This window comes from Magallana gigas, chromosome 3 (assembly GCF_963853765.1).
Source record: "Magallana gigas chromosome 3, xbMagGiga1.1, whole genome shotgun sequence".
NCBI lineage: Eukaryota > Metazoa > Mollusca > Bivalvia > Ostreida > Ostreidae > Magallana > Magallana gigas.
Genome location: NC_088855.1, coordinates 36160374 through 36180454, shown reverse-complemented (window position 1 = coordinate 36180454; position 20081 = coordinate 36160374). Strand labels below are relative to the sequence as shown.

General features: G+C 33.7%; 1 protein-coding gene across 1 annotated transcript; it reads left to right on the top strand.

The window, feature by feature from the left end:
• Window positions 1-5521: 5521 nt before the first annotated feature.
• On the top strand, window positions 5522-19229 carry LOC105333493 (ras-related protein Ral-A). The gene is made up of 4 exons (XM_034480007.2): window positions 5522-6179; window positions 11526-11611; window positions 17935-18118; window positions 18742-19229. The coding sequence occupies exons 1-4, from the start codon at window positions 5702-5704 to the stop codon at window positions 18996-18998; spliced, it is 1005 nt and encodes a 334-aa protein (XP_034335898.2). The 5' UTR covers window positions 5522-5701; the 3' UTR covers window positions 18999-19229.
• Window positions 19230-20081: the final 852 nt, after the last annotated feature.

Below are 20081 nucleotides of genomic sequence, written 5' to 3'. Positions count from 1 at the left end.
CAATTCTTTTTTTCCAATTAATTGCATCTATTATCTTATTGACAAAAGGCTTTATGATTTCAGCAACGAAAATATTGAAGTCATCGTTATCCAAGTCGCAAGATATTTACAATAAAGATTACACAGTATCAATACGGGAAGGCAGATTTGTATGATGTAGCGTTATATAGCTTAATATTCCTCATTCGTTGGTGGTTACGATAACTTATGCCTTATTCGAGGGACGATGAAAAAGTATGCAGACTTTTGCCATGTCGATTTTACTTTACACCATATTTTGACTAAATGGTTGTTGTTGAACAAAGTTTGAACGCAATCGCAACTTCTCGGCCCTTTCCGGCAAGCTCGGAAAAACACCTCGAATGTATTACCTTTGCGTCCATGACAACCCCCCTTTTCATAACACTTGATATCAATACAACACATTTTACGATCTGTTGAGATGTGAGCTATACTTCATTAATGTCAACTATATACCCTAAAATAGAACACAGAAGCGACATACAAGGCTGTCTAGCCGATAGTTGTTTTAATGGGAAGCGACTCCATTTTGTATAAAATTCTAACATCCGGTGGTGTTAATACATTCGAGGTGTTTTTCCGAGCTTGCCGGAAAGGCCGGAGAAGTTGCGATTGAGTTTGAACGATCTCAAAAAATAATTTGCGAAAATGGAGTAATGACGCTAAAATTCACATAATCATTGTATCATATAATGTTGATAGTCAATTATCTATTTACTGAACCTAAAACCAAATTTTACGAATAGTTCTGTTCTTTTATTTTTCGAACAGAAATCATATATGAAAGGGAAATGCAGTTCTTATTAATAATGATCTAACGGGCGACGTCACAGAACATTACGGAGCAGCGAGAATCATGAAATACTGTGGGTTTTTCTCGGGAAAACACCGATACAAACGGTCAACTTATACGAGGATGCACAAATCCGTGCATATGTGTATTAATGACATACCCAGTACATTTTATTCGGATGGTAATGGGAAAAGGAGATGAAAGACAAAGGATGGACTCTGGGCATGGTACAACAAATGTCAGCAGACAGGCAGAAATGGAGATCCTTGGCGAAGGCCTTATGTGCTCTAGGCACGAAGAGGACTAAGTGAGTAAGTAAGTATAGGGTGTGAATGGAAAACAGCCTGGAAACCCTGGAATTTAAGAATAACTGTCTATTAAACGAGTGTGAGGGGATTTGATATCGAAATCACGGTAAACTCTGATAAAGCCACAGCACACCATCACCTGTCCTTCTCTGCCTTATTGGCAAACGTTGTAAAAGGACCTCTTTTATTGCACAACAATGTTTTTGTTAATAACTGCAAAATTTTTACAGCGTGTATACCAACATTAACCATTTCCTGTATATCGCCTTCCCTATCTTTAGCTTCATTGGCACGTCTGGCGAGGTTCTTTACCTTTACATTGCAGTTAATGTAGTTCTGTGGTGTTGCAGGTTATGGTGTTTTAAATGATATCGGAAACGTTCTACTCTTTTTAAGTAAAGATTATTTTCATATGCAGTTGGCTTTTCATGCTCAGGGTCATTTACTGTTTGTCGTGAAAAAACAACAAGCTAGAAGGGTGTGTAATAGACTTGCTGAACTAGAATTATTTTAGTTGCAACTGTTGATTTGTCAGGGCTTAGGAATATTTGTCAAGACATGACACGTTTTAGAGTTATCTTTCATCAATCAAAATTTATTTATCAACAACTCAAAGTTATTTGTTTTAAGTTCAAAAATCTTAACACCAAAAGACACACGAAAATCTCGAAAATGAATTTAATAGAGAGATTCGGGTGCTATTATTTTTTGTTATACTTTCATGTTAAATACTGAAATCTGATTGGTTAAGACGCAGTTCATAATTCTTTCTATTACCCTCAGCGTTAGCAACGCACTTAGCAACGGGTAACATTAAAAAATGTTACATGCGCGAAAATTATGCGCGTACGGTTTGCTGTAGAATTCACGTTATTCCTATATAAAAGAAGTGAAATTTTCTTAAATATTACGACATTCAGTATAACAAAATAAATAGTGCCTGTTTGGGAGGATAACAGTTGAAATTGACACCCCTCGAAAACCATTGTCAACCTCCGCTTCGCGTCGGTTGACAATGGTTTTCTCGGGGTGTCAATTTCAACTGTTACCCTCCCAAACAGGCACTATTTATATAATATTTGTTACACGTGATAAAAGAAAGTCTTCATACGTCAACCAAAATGCACCGTGGAGCTACAGTTCTGCTGATGCGATTATCCAAAATCTAGCATTAAAAAAATATGGACCCTCGGTTTCACCAATAGGAGACTAATATGTGAACGCCAAGGTGTTCTTGAAAACACTACCTAAAGTACAAACAGCGAATTCTTCACGCGGTTTAAGGATGCTCGATGGTCATGGTCATTTTAAGACTATTTTAATCTCCTGAAGAAGAAGAAGAGCTCTGTAAAAAGATACAGGAAAATGACGAAATTTCAAAACTAAAATATATATGATTTTTTAAACTAGATTTTAGTTAATGGCCAAAAGTATTACGAGGGTTGTTCGGAAATTATTGAGACAACATGGATATTTCCCTTCATAAGTGACGAATTAGGGTGAAAATTGGCATGAACATTTTAGAAACCTTAACAAATAATTAAACAAAAATTATTTTAAAAATGTTTAATATTTTGTTTACAACGGTAGAAAAACAAATCGGTGGTCGGGGTACCCGGCGCAAGCATAAACTCGGAGAATAATAAAACTAAAACATCGTCTATCTAAGTGTCCGCAAAGTAACAGTTTATAATAAAAGAAATTAGATTATATATGTTCATTTTGCTATTTATTGTGACAAACTTTTGATCAAGTTTCACTTCTGTTCGAGTTGAAATACGGATATGGTACAGATATATTTACCAAACAATAGAAATCTGACAACGACGGTATATTGAATTTTGACGTCAAGGCGGCGCAGCAAATATACATCAAATTGTTGGAAATTTCGGAAAAAACCTTTTCAGGGCACCCAATTGCTTTAACAAAAAATTTACGATGGCAAGGGATAGAGGGCTTCAGTTTATCGTCTTCCTTTACTAATTGTTTAGATAGAATTCAGACAAAGTGACTAAATATCAAGTACTTTTCGCACACCAAATGATGTCAACAGTTCTAAAATATGTACACAGAATGACTGTGGGAGACATTTCAGTTATTTGACTTTCGGTTAGAAATAACCCGATTTTCCGTATATTTGTTTGGTGTTTAAAACATAGGATACATGAGAAGCGTTAATATGACGTTGCGGTAAGTTTGCGGTTGCGCCAGGTCACTGGACGAAGGCAAGATGGTCCGTTTACCAGGAATGATCTAATCATGCTATGGACACGAAACTTTTTCCACTGATAAACTCTATCCTGGTGTACGTTTTGGTGAAATTTCGAGGGTTTCTTTTTTCCCCCAAAGAAATAAGAGTAAATGTCTCAATAATTTCCGAACAACCCTCGTATATGTCAAAATTTAAAACAGGTCAGATGGTTAATTTGTTGACTATTCAGCCGTCTTAATTTTAAAGTTTGTAAGCAGACGTTGTATTGTATACACGTTCATTCACGTTTTGTAGAGGTACGATAACGGTTACAGATGCTAAGAAATATTCGTTGCCAATAGGTTTGGCATGATTTATACCAACCCTTTATAACATATCAGCTGGTTTGTCGATATGTGTCAACATATAAAAACACTCATCTAACGAACCTGAACTTATATAACTTGTTGCGCAGATCCAACTAACGACAAATTTTCAGCATTTACGTACAATGATTACTATGTAATATAAAATGTAATGTAAAAATGTTATCATTAAGCATGCGCAAAATTTTTGTTCACAAGACAACTTATACTATAGTGCATCAAAAAGCTCATAACGAATTAAAAAGAGTATTTTTATCGCGTTCAACGTTTTCTAGTGTGTGTGTTTCATTTTTCATATGACAATTAATTTCAGATGTGTAAAAAAAACTTGTTCGAGTCATTAAATTCAGACTAACCCCCCATTGATGGGATGCTGCACAGTATTTAAGATATAGCATTTGATACACACCGTGCTTTGTGGTAACAAAAGCAGCCGATGCCGCTAACGAACAACCTTTCTGCGTCTTAACATCCAGTACCATAATTGCAAGGACATTATAACATTCAACACCAGTTGGCCATTTTGTGCCAATAAACACCGAAAAGTCGAAGATGTAATAATGTCTTGATAAGGTCAAACAAAATGTTATTAGGTAAAGCGAGTAATTAACCCTGAAAAAACTTTACTCTGTGAAGTAGCAGTGGTGTTCAATCATTGGCTAGGGAGAGAACCAAGCGACGAACATGGCGTTATATCCTTCGTTTTCAGCGATAACAGTCGTTTTAGTCTTGTTTTGGCGCGTTGAAACAAGCATATCGGTCGGTATGGAATATCTCTTTTAATGATTGCACTAAATTGCCTCAATAGTTTTATCGTTCGCTGTGATTTGTTGATCCCAGGGCAATGAAACATGATAATTCACTATTTTCTCTGTAACGTTTGTTTTTTTCCCTAATCCTCACTACGTTTATAATTACATTGCTTTTAAGACGATTTATTGTTTTAATACAAAACATTTTAAAGGAACTACAGAAATTGTTTAATTGTGGAATTTTTTTGCCATTTGGTTTTTATGATGAAATCTGTATTATTCATTGATTTTTACTAAAACTCAGCCGGGGTACTACCCATTCCTCGTACATATCAGTATAATCTCGAAACAATAGGTTCTAACAAGATTTTTTTAGGCATTTGAGCTAAAACTACGCAATCTATGCATATTTCGCTCGAAACCAGTGTCATATTTAACGTGTTTTATGCAAGCAAAATATAGATACGTCGTACCAAAAGTCCAAGCTCTTATTTAAATGTTTCTAGATTAAAAAAATTCAATTCAAGGTATGTAGTTTCTAATATTTTTGAAACACTGTAAAATAATTGTGGGTTATGTCTGCACCAACCCCTACCCATCTAACTCTGCACTTTGCGTAAACTTTTATGCATTGTATGGTGTATGGAGCATGGAATGGTTTTCCATAAAGAAGGAGAGGAATGCAATTTATTTTCATTGATTCATTGTAAAATGATATGATATTGTAAAAATCGCAACAGCAATGCAACACCATCCTCCTTTGTTGTCAAACAAATTATTATCCTCAATTGATCAGGGCGCTGGAAAATAATTATTGTACAAGACAGAAGGTCGGAAGTCGTGCCACAACAAAGACTACACCATGTTAAATCTAGCTGTTGTTGTTGATTATTGATATTTTTTTTCCATATTAAAACCACATTATTTTTCAATTAGCAAAAACTAGTGAATGCCTTGATTTCAGCGTAAACTCAATTTCTTGAGTTCACACGAAGTTAGCGCAAACATTAAATCGATTACCATAATAAGTGATCTTGTCTTTCGTTCAGTCATCAATCATTCAAGCTGCTGTACAAAGCAATCAGCGATGTGTGTACTAACTTTTGGAGCGTTCTGTAGATAATGTGAGGGTATTAAAGGTATGGCGATTCTTTCACGTGTCAGTCTCGGAAGCAGTTCAGAAAGACCAGCAGCATCCTTGTTGCAAAAGTATACTCTCATGGAGACTACCTATTACTTACGTTGACACAATGGAACCAGCGACTTCAAATGGAAGTCGGAATTTACTGACAGTGGACAATAGTGCCCATCGACGCAGGCGAAACTCGGCGACGCTGTTAACACCAGGAGTTTCCAGCTCCTTACTTCAAGTCCGCCAAAATGCTCCACGAAGAAATAGTATGCCTGAAAATGTGTATCTGAATGGTAACAATTCTTTAGATTTGGAAAGAGTTCGATCTTTCAAAATGACAAAATCCGGAATCGTAAACAGAGGTGACAGAATCCGTCGAAAAAGCACAACGAGTATCAGTTCCGCCGGAAGTAATATAAGCGGTGCCAGTTACCATTCCTCTCATCCTTTGGAAGCCAGTGATGATACCGTTGATTTGAACAACGATCCCGAATTCTTTTCTGTTGCAATATTGGGCGCACACGGAGTTGGTAAAAAGACGTTGAAAACTCAGTTTATGACGTCAGAGGCGATTTGTACGAGTAACACTTCTATAGGTAGGCGCTAACATAATATTGAAACAAAATTAATCTGAGTACTAAACGTATTATAATGAAATATTTCAACTGATTAGAGTTGGGTTTTATTTAAATTAAAGAAGCAATTTTCAATATCTCATTTCCCGATCACATGTATATTAATGCAAATTGTAACTTCTCTCAATATTGTAAAGAACACAAAGCATGGCCTAGACAACTGAACAAAAATAAAATTTCATTACTAAGAATAACTCGAGTTTACAACGTGCTCAGAAATATGATACTGTTATGTGTTTGATTTCTCGGATCAATGATACAATACTCTGGATGCAAAACTGAAAACAAAGAAAAATGTATGATTTCATCTCCAGATGTTGCCGTGGTACTTAGCAACATCTTTCAGAATTTACGGTGTACAGTCAAATAGATATATAGGTTTGCGAAATCGTTCAAAATGATACGCTTTCTAAACACAGGCATTTTGTTTCTTTGATTTCGTTAGATTCCATTGCTTGCATTTAGACATGCCTTGCGTTTGTATTTACAAGAATGCATTGTAGAGCAGTTTTTTACAGTATAGTTTTACGCTATGGTTTATAGTACAATGATTCATCCAATTAAGATTTTTTAAACACGTTACAATTTTCTGTTTTTAAAGGAATATAAGAAATTAAGCTTCCGTCACGGTCAGGTTTAAATATATTGGTCACGCACTAGTCTAGTGTAATAGTTTTCGGACCATGTTGAGAACTCGTACATTGAAAAACCGACGAAATTCAATATCTACAGCAATGGATGTTAGGGTTAAACTTTCTTGCGTTTTATAATAATGCACTACATGTACATTGCCATTCGTATGCTAGAAGCGTCCAGGAGAGAAATAAAATAAAACTACACACCAGATAGCTATTCACTTTTGAGAAACTAATGTGTAATATAATTGATTGATTTCTTATGCAAGTCACCCAATATATATTAGATAAATCGAGTTTGTTTAATACTACAAGTGACCGATGGTCTGATATTGCTTGAGGAACGTTGTGTATCGATGAACTAGGCTAGTCGAGTGGCATCTGTAATCAATGTAAAGATGTTTGTACATGAAGTATATAACAATATATATTTACATTTTCCAGTGTCTTTGCCTGTGATAACACTACGTATCGATTTTGTACTATATAAGTCATAATACAAATGATGCCAAATTGAGGCGCCAGCGGGGTATGCTTATTTATATTTAAATATTTAATCGTACGATGGCTAATATTTTATAAATATAAGTAATAAGGAATCATTCTTTGAATATTATGAGGTGATAATTTCGGTCGGGGCGTTATCAAATCTATCATAAAGCCCTTCGGGCTTTATTGGATTAGATCACCTCACTGGAAATTATCACCTCATAATACTCAAAGAATGATTCCTTATTCCTTATGTAATGTAAAACAAAACCGATATTTTGGTCAAAGATAAGGCAATGAGTTGTACATACACATCTGGGAAATAAGTAAATGTATATTAAGAAAAATGATATTAATATTGATCAAATTCTACAAGGTGTCTCCTACTCCAGAAAATCAACTTTTCACAGCTGTCAACAAATGTTCTTTTTATGTACATCAAATAGCGGGTGTATATATATATATATATATATATATATATATATATATATATATATATATATATATATATATATATATATATATATATATTATAAAACCTAAAACATTTGAAATGTTTAATTTTTAGAAAATTGCAAACACTTTTCACAATCAAAATAAGTTTTTCCAATTATGCTATGTTTTTCTGGCACTAAAACCCGAGAACATATATTCATAGTTAAATAACCAATGTGTAAATAAAAAGTCGTACGTAACCTTTCTCCCCTTTAAACATTTGGCGCCAGTACGCAGAAGGGCTTACAGAGAAACTTCTGACACCACTATCGATTTTGTTCTCTCTCTTCGCTTGTTTCTTTGTTTTTGTCGCCTTGCAAGAACGTAAACATTGCAGGTGTTTTGTTTATATTTCAATAACAAAGTTTACAGATAGGTGCCAGAACAGCTTTCATTCTGTAAACTGCAATTAATCGATAAGAAGAGTTGTGCTTAATAAAATATAGTTAAAAGACTTACATAAAATTACTCGGGAGAACTGCGATTTTTTCGTTTTTATTTAAATATATCGTGGATTCTTGCGTTTTAAAACTTTTTAAAAAAATATTTTCACGTCATTTCTTAATATTATAGGAAGACTAGATTACCAAAGGATGTTTTTCGTAATGCGGGCACTGTTTTATTAAATATTCTGTTATATTTAGCGAATTCATAGCGAACCTATTGGATAATTTTACAGTTGCATCCGAAGGACTGATTCTAGTAAACCCAACCTTTGGCATAAAGTGAAACTTATTTTTATATAACTGTTCATTTTGAGCGACAAAGACAATCATATGTATGCATCGTACATTTCCATCCTGTTATATTTTAAGTACCCGATAACTAAAATGCCCGAAACTGGTAACATGAAATCAAGCTTTCTCTCTGGGTTTTTTTTAACCTAAAACCATTGGTTTGTCTAATAACGTTTTTCAAGATATTGAACAACTTCTATAATATTCAGTGAATTATACACATGTAGGTTTTCATTAAGATCATTCAAACAAAATCAATATGCATTTTTTCTCTCTTTTATTTGTAATCATTTCATCAGTGCATCAATATTTTAACAAATCTGCAAAGCCAAAAGATCACCTTTAGAAATGCCTTTTGATTAGACTGCTTCTTGTTTCTTCATCTTCAAAAGACAAAAGGAAAATGGCATGGATTTAACCTTTAGAAAAAAAAACGGTAATATAAAGGAGCCCTGGTAGCAATAGGAAGTCAAGGAAGCATTGTATTATATTTCTATTGATTATCAATAACCACTTTCTGTACAGCAGAGGAACCGGAAGTTATTTAGTTCCTTTCAAAATCGCTTCGCCTTGACCCCTGATGTATTAAAATAAAATGGAGTAAGATCATTACCAGATTTAGTATACACATTACACATAAACAAAGGTATACATTTGTTTGTTTGATTCAGAAATAAGAGGGTTTTACGGGGAATATAAAGTTGTTTATGTTTATTCTGTTTTTCGTTCCATTCACTCTTTAGTAAAAGGTTCATGTGTTCATCTTTCCTTTGATATTCAAATACAGATATCTTACCCTTTTCCTCTCTTGATGAAAAGCTAACTTAAACCTTTACTGTGAAAAAACACGAAAACAGAAACTTGGTGTGCAGTGTGCACATGTTCTAGGGAATCCTCTAAACTCATGCGAATAGGGTTTTGATGTGGATCGTTTACAATTTACATGCTTCTTGGGGCGTAATTATTCTGGATTGCCGACTTTTTTTTCATTAAATCGTTGTTCAAGCATATACATGTACACTAAATATTGCCGATGAAGCCGGTGATCTGCGATGAGGGGTACCTAAAATACAATTCTAAAGAAAACTTTTACTAGAATGTTTACGTTGTCTTTGCAGAAATGTCAAAATAAAAGATTAAAAAGTAGAGGTTATATTTATAGTCTCAGACTCGTCAATATCAAAATGTTTCATATCACCCAAATGCATCCCCCATTGCTAATCTGAACAGGTTTAATAGCAATCACAATGTAAGCCACTGTTAATAACACCCACGAAATCCCGCTTTCTCCCACGCGGTAAACATGTGAGGGTCGGCCAATATTCTCATAACATTCATCGCCACAGCTTCGGATCCAATTCCGACTGTCGAAGAAAATTAATGCGTAATTAACAAAAAAAATAAAGTCATATTTGTCATCGCGCAATGGTTGCCGGTCTATTGAGCGATATATTGCTTTTGGGATTTCGCTAAATTCTTCAATATTCATTGACAAAACTTCTCTTGCCAAGATATTGGATAATAAGAAATGTTTGTAATAATTCCTTTTCAATTTGCGGAAGTGAAATGCCTATTAGCTATTTTGATTTATTCATATTTTTTGGAGACAGTTTAATTATCATCAGTGTATATTGGCAATCTTATTGCTTGACGTCTTCAAGTCAGGCGTATATTAGGTTTGGAAGTTGCATTATCCGAAACGGGGGCAAACAATGTCAAAAGTTTTCATAAAAAAGATAACCCAAAGCATGTTAAATGTGACAACAATTAAATTTGCAATTAATGAAAATGTTGTTTGGGATATAATGAGCAAATTTGAGCAAGAGTTTTCAAGTAAAAAGGAGGTTCACCATGCATGTCTATAACCCTGAATTAAAAATAGATAGCCATGTTTGTCATGGAGCCATGGAGAGTCTACGCAACAAGTTGTTACCTATTAATGTTGGATTTTCATTAATAAGAAAAAGCCATCAATTTTGATCAAATATCGATTAGTGATCGAGTCCAACTTGGGATCATGAGAATACACCAGAGCACACCGTGTGTACACATGCAGCTTTATTTCAAAACAAAAACTTTACTTTATATTACTTTGCTATGGTTAGAAATGAGGAAAAGGGCCATATGATTTTGCATCTTAACATAACAAATAAAATTTAAAATTTGACTACTTTCTCCTCCGCCATCAAGGGTCTTTCTAAAATAATTTGAAATAATTAAATAATTTAAATGCATGTAGTATACATATATAAGCAATGGATAAGAAAAACACTTAAATTTCTCCTGAATCTGTACGTTGTACATATACGTTCCGTTTATGAATTTATGAATAGCAGCGAAAATTAAAAACTATTTTTTATAAGGTAGCCTAATTGATACATGCTTCCCATAGAATAATTTTGTTTAGTCAGGCAAGCTTTTTGGAAAACTATTACTTGTAAAACCATCCTTTCTCGGAATTTTCTTTAATCCGCTCTAAACATTGGAAGTTTCTTGAAAAACTTCCTCTCAAGTTAGCTGAATTATAGGGTATCGACTCTGCATTTTAATTACTAAATGCTATTGGTTTGTCTTCAGAAGATCATCAGATTCTTCGCCTTTGGGGAAAAAAAACCCAGTGAACAAACGAAAAAATCAAAGAAAATTGGAATATCATGACAGTGTAAAACTGTTATTATTTTTCATTTCCTTTGAATTCGTTCATGATATTTTGCATTCATAATTGCAGTTCATCAGTCCAAATAGAACGTGTTAGAAAAACTCTGATCCGTAGAAATAATGTACTCTTTTCATTTATTGTAACTTAAGATTCTTGAAATACGAATATTCCCTTGATGAAATACTGCACGACACAAAACTATTCGTACTTTGCCAAGACCCAAATCCATGCGCTCAAATTGTTCTAGTCTAGTAATATACATTGTACTAAAATGGTCGTCTGCTCTTTGTAGATGCTGATGGCGAGGAAACCACGGTACCCGTAAAGTTAGATGAAGAAGAATCCAATATCAGAATCATTGAAGTTCCAGATATAAAGGTAGGGCGTCAGTTATCAAATGCTCTCTCAAGAACTATCATTGGATTAAACCTAATAGTTTGCTAAAGGTCGTCCAATTACATCCGCTGATTAAATTAAAGTACGTCACATACGCGGTGAATATTAATCTTTTCAAGGAATTAAAAGCTGAGTATCCCAGGGGATTTTCCTAACAGGACTTTATTTAAGTATTAAACCGATAAACATGGCTAATTCCATCTCTAGAAATGCGCTTGAGAGAGGTTGTGAGAATATTGAGAGAAGTTGTGTTCCATGAATTTTGAAATCGTTTTCTTTACTACTCCAAAATAAGCAAGATTTAGTGTCAAAGCAACTAGGAAGTGCGTATGAATAATGCTTAACCTTTTACTAAAGAGGCTACTGAAAAAAAGGAAAAAGATAGATGAATATTGAACTTTATATTGGAGTTTATTAAGTTTTTTACCTGTTAAATTTTAAGTTTTTCCAGGAAAATGCATGTACATAACCTACCAAAAAAAATGAAATAAACGTTTTTATTTCATGATATTTTTAAGTATAAAATTAAATGAAATGGACATAGTAAGGGAAGGGGCAAGGACGCTGAAGGTACTAAGTTTTCTGATATACACTTTATTCTAACTAATAGAATATACAACCTGACTATTACAATAGTCATGTTGTATGTTTTGATTGTTGAATAAACTATATACAAGACAAGACAGTAGTTTGAGACAGCAGAAACATAACTTTGGTGGTAAAAAGTTCTGTTTTCTCAGCTGTATTGAAACAAATAGAGAATGAATACATAGAATATAACGTCTTAAGAAATGACAAACATGGAACAATTAATATACCAACATGCAATACATACGCTTTTTTTTCAAATATTGGACTTTCTGATACTTCGTGTTATACTTAAAGTCAATAATTTTCAGTATGCTGCATCATCTATTTTAATCTAAGGAAAATACGAAAGCTAATAAATATTTATAGCCGTACATTAGTTTAAAAAATGTATTATCGTATATTTCTTTTTACTTTGAAAAAACTATAGCTCATTTTTTTACAACCTTTTCTATAAACCTTATAAATTTTGTATTTTATTCATTTATTTTAAATTCAAATTCCAACAAAGTTAACTGAAAAGCAAAGTGTATGATAATAACGAGACCCCTAATGAGTATCTTTTTGTGTCCAAATGAAATGACTTTCGATCATTCTGCTTGATGAACCAAATATCGCGAAACGAATAATGTAGAAGCATAACTTAAGGAAGATATAATGAGTTCTTTTGTTTGTGCCTAATTATCATTTTGATTGGGAGCGAGTACTTTTAACACCAGCTTACATTATTCATGGAGTTTCATCTGCGAACAGTGTGTTCTTGAAATAGTGTCTTGCAGCATCTGGTTGACAGAGTACCCATTATCTAGAATCTCGCAAGAGCACCTTGTTACGCAAATGAATATCTTTTGAATTTTCTTCCTAACTGAAAAAACTTTATGCTAGTCAGTGCAACAGACGGCGGCTTTGCGTTTCAAATCCAAAATCAATTGATATTTTTTGCACTTTGTTAACCATTGACGCAATCCATGATCTGGTATTAATACCAGCATCATTTAAGTAAGTTGACATTTAAATATTATAAAGATCACAACAATTCTAAGGGCATTGATATATATTTCATAAATGAAAAGCTTGAATGCAATTATTAAAGGAAATGGTCATGTATAAAGACAAATCGCCGAGTCAAAATATTAAAAAATGCATCGTCATTTATTATAATCTAAAGCCTCTCAGTTGACTTACCAATAACAAATTAGCGTTTTCTTCACCTAAAAGCGGAACACAATTATTTAATTCTATTCCTGAATATACGTACATATGCTGTCATATCATAGCTATTCTACACCCCTCAAAATACTATGACTCGTTCTATGCCGATTTTAGAATTAAGTAGGATATTTCGAAATTATGGCTACCTTCATAAGCTATTATTGATCTAAGAAGCCGATCTCATGCGCGAGGCTAGAGGGGGTTAGTTGCACCTTGACCCCCTGAAAAATTTAATCTTTTTAAAATTAATGGAAAAATTGTCTCGGACACCCATCTCACCCAACCTGGCAAACAAAAAAAAACTTTCCTCGCATCTCTTCTTGTGAATAATTTCTGGATCCACGAATGAATCTGACACGGAAGAATTATGTAAGAAGTATTATGTAACACACAAGAAAAAAGTTCCAGTGAAGTCGTTCGTTCTTCCTTCATTGCTTTGCAGAAAACAGGAAAAACATTGGTTTCCACGCCGATGACTTTATGGTGATATGGCTAACTCTTTGGTCCTTATCATGCTGTTGCCACAGAGACAAAGCAATAGAAACACAAAACACACCTCTGTCTACTGTCTCCCCGTGTTGTGGACCAGGGTAATTCATTATTAGAGAGAGGAAAATCAATTTGTCAGAACCGTGTCTCATAGTGAATGTCTTTTATAGGGACGGTATATTGTTTGAAAGATTTCTAATTTCAACGCAAATGAGATTTATCTTCTTTTTTTTTTTTGCTGTATTAAATATATAAATGCATGAAGAAATCAATAGACAGAAGAAAGAATAGAAAATTGAAAAAATAGACCCACAGACTTAATATTAAGTTAGTATATTACATTTTAAGCATGTGAAAAGTAAACACCATTCTAACCAATTCTTCGATAGCTCGATAATGACCGCTTTACCTGCTCGAGGTAAACATTTGCATATGTTAAAATCCTGTGCATGCAGTAAAATTTTCTGTATGAGTTTCAAAATTTTAAAACGTTTAATGAGGAAGTTTTTTTTCAAGCACGGACGCTAAGATGCGTTGGTTTAATACGAGGGTCAATCAAAAAATACGAAGACAATGTGGCTGTCTATCATATATTTTTCATGAAAGTCATACTTAACAGACTAATCTGTGCACCAACACTTATGTTATTGATATGCAAATTTTTAGTCCATTTGATGAAACGGTATTTTTGTTACCCCTTTTTAAAAACAACATGTTTTGTCACCACGGCGCACGGTAACGTTCAAAACATGACGTCAAGATTAAACACGCACAGTTTATAGATAAACCCCATCTTTATATCACGCTTAGTCTCTTGTGCCTTTCTCCTTACAATTTAAAATGGCATTGAACCACTTAACATCTTACTTGTTCACATTTGTTCGAGAATCATAAGTTAGTTCTTTAAAGTTTTCATTTTCTTACCGTGTATATCTTAGTTTACAGTAAGGATAACCCTGAACGCCGGTTGACGTTACTTATTTTTTTACCAAATATTTACAGATATTCTACTCTCTTTCGGACAGTTTGATATTCAAAATACCACCCATATAAAATTTATTACAGTGAAACACAAACTTGCAAATAATTGTTGACTTATTTTTTGCACCATTGAGCATTTTCACAGCTTGTATCGTCCTTTTCCTGAGTTAAATCTGTTTTGTTAGTACTTCTCGTTGCGCTGTGACGCCCGGCGACGTCTATATTTTATGTCAATTCTAAAGAGGACTGTCTGCTTTAGTTACTGATATCTGTTCGAAAAAAACAATATATCCCGTCATTATTTGGAACATAGAATACCATGGCCATACTTAATTTGAGGTTTCAATATTATTTGGTCTATAGCCCGATTTATAGAGATATTACTTTCAACATTATATAGTTTATTGTTGACATAACACAAATTTTGACCGTGCGCCGTGACCTCATTTTTGCAAAATTAGATTCTTAATAATTCTTAGAAGTAAAGAAATTTTTAAACTTTTTTTCTTGCAAATTGTTTGAAATTATTGTTAAATTATGTCTACCAAATTTAGTAATGATATGACGTTAAGTAACATAGCTATGACAAAAGTCTTCGTATTTTTTGATTGACCCTCGTATGTCCTACATGTACGTTATTTCCACCATTTCGATCTGTTTTACATATATATCAGTAAAAGTGGTCAAAGTTTTTATTGCATATTTTTAGACGTCATAAATGTAAAATGTTCACGAAAATACCAATGTCATTTGAAAAAAAAAACCTAGTTTGAAATTCTAGTCACTTCCTGCTGAGATGATGGAACGTTGCAGGCGTTGTTGATTTTATAGTAGAGGGATCAAGAGCTTCCTATTTTAGGTGGTCCAAAACATTATTTATTGGATTCGTATGAAACATAAAAGAAACATTTTCTCGGAGACTTGATTTATGTGAATTCGTAAAATGAAAGAAAACCTCTTTAGCGTGTAATAATGAAACTATTCTTTTATATTTTGTTTTGAAATTGATGATCACAGGAGTAAGGAGGAAGGGTGGAGGGGGGGGGGGGGGGGGGGGAGGTGGAGAGGAGAAAAATGAGCACTTTTTGAAGTCTATTTATCAAGCATATTTCTTGATTCGAGCAGAAGTTCCTCGTATTATCACTTTTTGTAATGTTTGCTTTATTAAGATCATAAGTTTTGTTCCGAAGAAGAATTTTAGGTACACAGGATGTACAATAGAATTTGTAAAAGTAATCATGCTTTATGAGTCAGATATCGTAACAAAACTAATATAACGCCCGATATCTATGTGTACACCGTGTTTTCCTCTCCAACTGATACATGTAGATTCCTCTGTCGCTTTTGTTGCCTCTAATGATTTTGTGCCGAGAGTGATAAATGAAATGGCGTAATTTGACACCAGTCTGCAGGACAATTCGTAAACCGTAAGGCCTTGCCCGCAAGCCAGTTGCCGTCGAACGATTATTTAATAATTGTCCTTTGCAGAAAAGAAACATGCTACTGTTGAACATAAAATTCAATAGAACAGGCATGTTGTTTTTGGAAGGAACCTATAATCTTGGTTTACATGGAATTTTATCTGCCAGCTTCCGCCTCTGTTAGCAATATCACTAGAATTGTGAACTACAAGCTTATTTTTTATTCCCATAAATTGTCGTTAAACTGATAAGAGATACTTTTCGACATTTTGTTCAAATCGCCGTCAGGAAAAACAGTAGACGAAAATCCTTTTCCTTTAGTATTTGAATACCACTGCTCTCACTCTTGTGAATATATTGGAATTTTCCTAGCTCGCAGGTATAATATGTGACCCTTTTTCTTCGTGTCACCGGGGGGGCTGATCTACATTCCGTATGCCAGCACCGTTCTTCCGTCATAAGTCTCTTCATTAAGTCCATTTTGGGGCTCTTCAATTTTTCCAGAGTCTTGTTATACCGGAGCTGCAATGGCCATTCATTACGGTTAATTGAATCATTTACTTTTGCAATACTTCCGTTAAATCAAAGTCATTAGACAGAAGTACTGACATTTCCAGATCGTCAGCTGTCAATAGTATTGAGCAATACATCCGTAACGTAGCGGGTAATCCGATAGAACTGTGGTACAGATCACGGCTGCGCTGTACAGGAAATAATGATCACCGCCGTATAGTTTGAGGTCAGATTAGAAAAGCATTTACATGTGATTGTTCCTGTATCTTTAGAGAATGTATTGTTACGTTCTTGAATGCATCTGACATTATATAGCTGAATTCAGTATCTTTTAATTGACACCCATGGGTAAACTGTACATAATTGGTATAATTGATACGTCCATTGTGTAATGTTCATTTTAAACATATGTCTAAAAAAGTTATTGCTAAGCACGTACTTACAGAACTATATTAATTGGCTGATAACCAGCGCATTACTATTTCGTCGAAAAACTTGCTTATTACATCGTGACACACATAGAGATACATTAAGAGGGCTGAATGGTTGTGGCCATTTTTCAAGACTATATTAATCTCCTTAAAAAGAAGAGTCCTGTATAGAGACATATGGAGAAAAATGAAATGTAATAGCTAAAATATATAGAATATTTCTGTATTTCTGTATGAAATATTTAGTTTATGACTAATAAAACCATATAAATAAATTAAGCTAGATCTGATGGCTAATGCGTTGACCTTTCAACCTCCATGAAGTCCTTTAATTTAGGTTCGAAGATCTGAGTAAAAGCAACAGTAGATTTGACTTAAATGGGAAATGACAATCACAGAGTGACATCGTAGTATAAAATGAACGAAACGAGATTGTCCAATTTGAGAACATGTCGCTCGTGAAATGTCAGACAACTCATTCTTCTTCTCTTTACGGCAGATCCAACCGAAGAACGTTGCATGATGTACAAAACAAATACCCCCAAAATATAATGTTTTTGATGGACGAGTCTGTAAAATGAGAAAATAATGTTTGTTTCATGAAAAAAAAACTTCTCACTTGAGTTAGCGATGCCGAAATAATTCAAACCTCGCTCTTGTTTTTCTTCAGTCAATTGACGACCTGCCAAACGTGGACGCCATTCTGGTCGTGTACTCTGTGGATGATGAACAGTCATTTAATGAGGCTGTTCAGAATATCCAGTTCATCCGGAAAGAGAAGGTCTGCAATCAAGCCATTATTCTGGTGGCCAACAAGGCGGATCTAGAGAGGCGAAGAGTAGTGTCCGAAAAAGGTATAATACTACATGTACAACTTAATAAACGCAAGTTGACTGCTCGTCAGCATGGACATTATTAGTCCGATTATGAGGGTGTCGAAAATCGGCTATAGCTCTTGATTTGCAATTCGACTTGCAGATAATTTGTGTTATTTAAGCATATAGAACAGTAGTTATGCATCGATTTACTAATAAAAGATTTTCGTTTATTCTTCACAACGACAGAAAAATATAATTCGAAAAACAGAGCAAATTCTGAGACGTAAACTTAATTTGAATTATCTAAACATTCGAAATGTCATGTAAAAATTGAATTATATTTTCAGTCTTTCATTTTGATATTGATATTTGATATTAATAATTCAAATCATTTGCAAATATTCAGATTTCATAAATTCATTCAGGCTTCATTCTTCTTTGATTTTGGCTTCCTATAGTTTTATTTTAGAGCTTTGGACATTTATGGTGTCTTAGTTAATTAACAGTGTGTCCTTATATTATATTAATTCGCAATATTATCATGATGTATGTTTTTGTTATACGTATTTTGTGACATCTAAATAAGCAATTATTAATTATTAATAGCGTACCTACTTACAGTGTATACCTTACATAATGCAACTGTTTTCTGTCTGTAGAGGCCAAAGAAGTGTCCGACCGCTACCATTGTAAGTATGTGGAGATCTCCGTCGTTCTAAACCATAACGTGGACGAGCTATTGGTGGGGATAGTTCGACAGGTGCGACTCAGGAGGAACTCGATAGAGCTGGAGGTCCCGACACTGGCCCCGGCCAAAGTGTCCAAGTCACTATCATCCAAAACCAAGTCATTCTTGTGTAAACTATTCCGTGTAGGACAGAAAGACAACTCCAGTAACAATCTATACGATTTATAGGGAGTTTGTTCATTTTCAAAGACCAACAAGTGCCCGTCTATTTTTTTTGGCAAAATGACGTGGTGTGGGTTGCGTCAGACAGAATTACGAAGAATTGCAGCATCTATTGATTGAGTTCAGAACGGAAGTTTGATGCGGTGTTGTAAATCATTGAGGAAATGAGAAAAAAAATGTTGGGATGCTTTTTTATAATATATGTATGTTCAGTAACAGTAAAGATGGAAATTATTATGTCCGGATTTTTTTAAAAAGGGAAACAAAATAAAACTACAATTAAATACGGATACGGATTATATTTAATTTTTGAAGGGCAGTGTAATAATCAGAATTGTACCTTGTGCGGTTTTTAATTTAAAAATTGTTTTCTCTCAAGAAATTTTTGGTTCCTTTTCTTTTTAAATCAATAATTTGACACCTTATTCAATAAAAAAAATTCAAAATGTCGTGTCTTAATTAAGGTGGCTCTATACACCCACAGTTTATTCCAATTTTCAATAGAAGACAAAAAAACATATACTTATCAAATATTAAAATGACGATAGGGATACTATAGGTATTTTAAAAGAATTTTTTAATGTTTTTTCGTGTTTTTGTAAAATATTTTTTAAAAAGACAGCTATCAACAAATTGAGAGAAATTACTTTGTCATATGATGGATATTTCCTTCGGACACATAAAAAAAAATATAACACTTCTTAACATTCAAAAATGTTATTATTGCAATTTTTTAAGTATTTCCCCAAAACATTTTTTTTCATATTTTCTTACTCTGTTGACAAATCATCTGAAAAAGCTGCTTGATGTTATAAGAAAATGTATTTTAATAAATGTGAAATAAAAAATTGAATGAAAACAATTGCAAATAAACACAAAAAATATTTTAAATTTTATTTGGTATGAAAGTTCCTCATGTAAGGGTTATCGTTCCTAAGTCCCAAGGCCCAAACACCTTTGGGACTTTTCATTTCTGAGTTGAAGAAAATTTCCTAAATATAATTGTTGGAATGATAAATACATGCATATTTCATTATAGACTTTGCCCTGTATAAGTGAATATATTCGCTTTAGTGCAAAACTAATTAA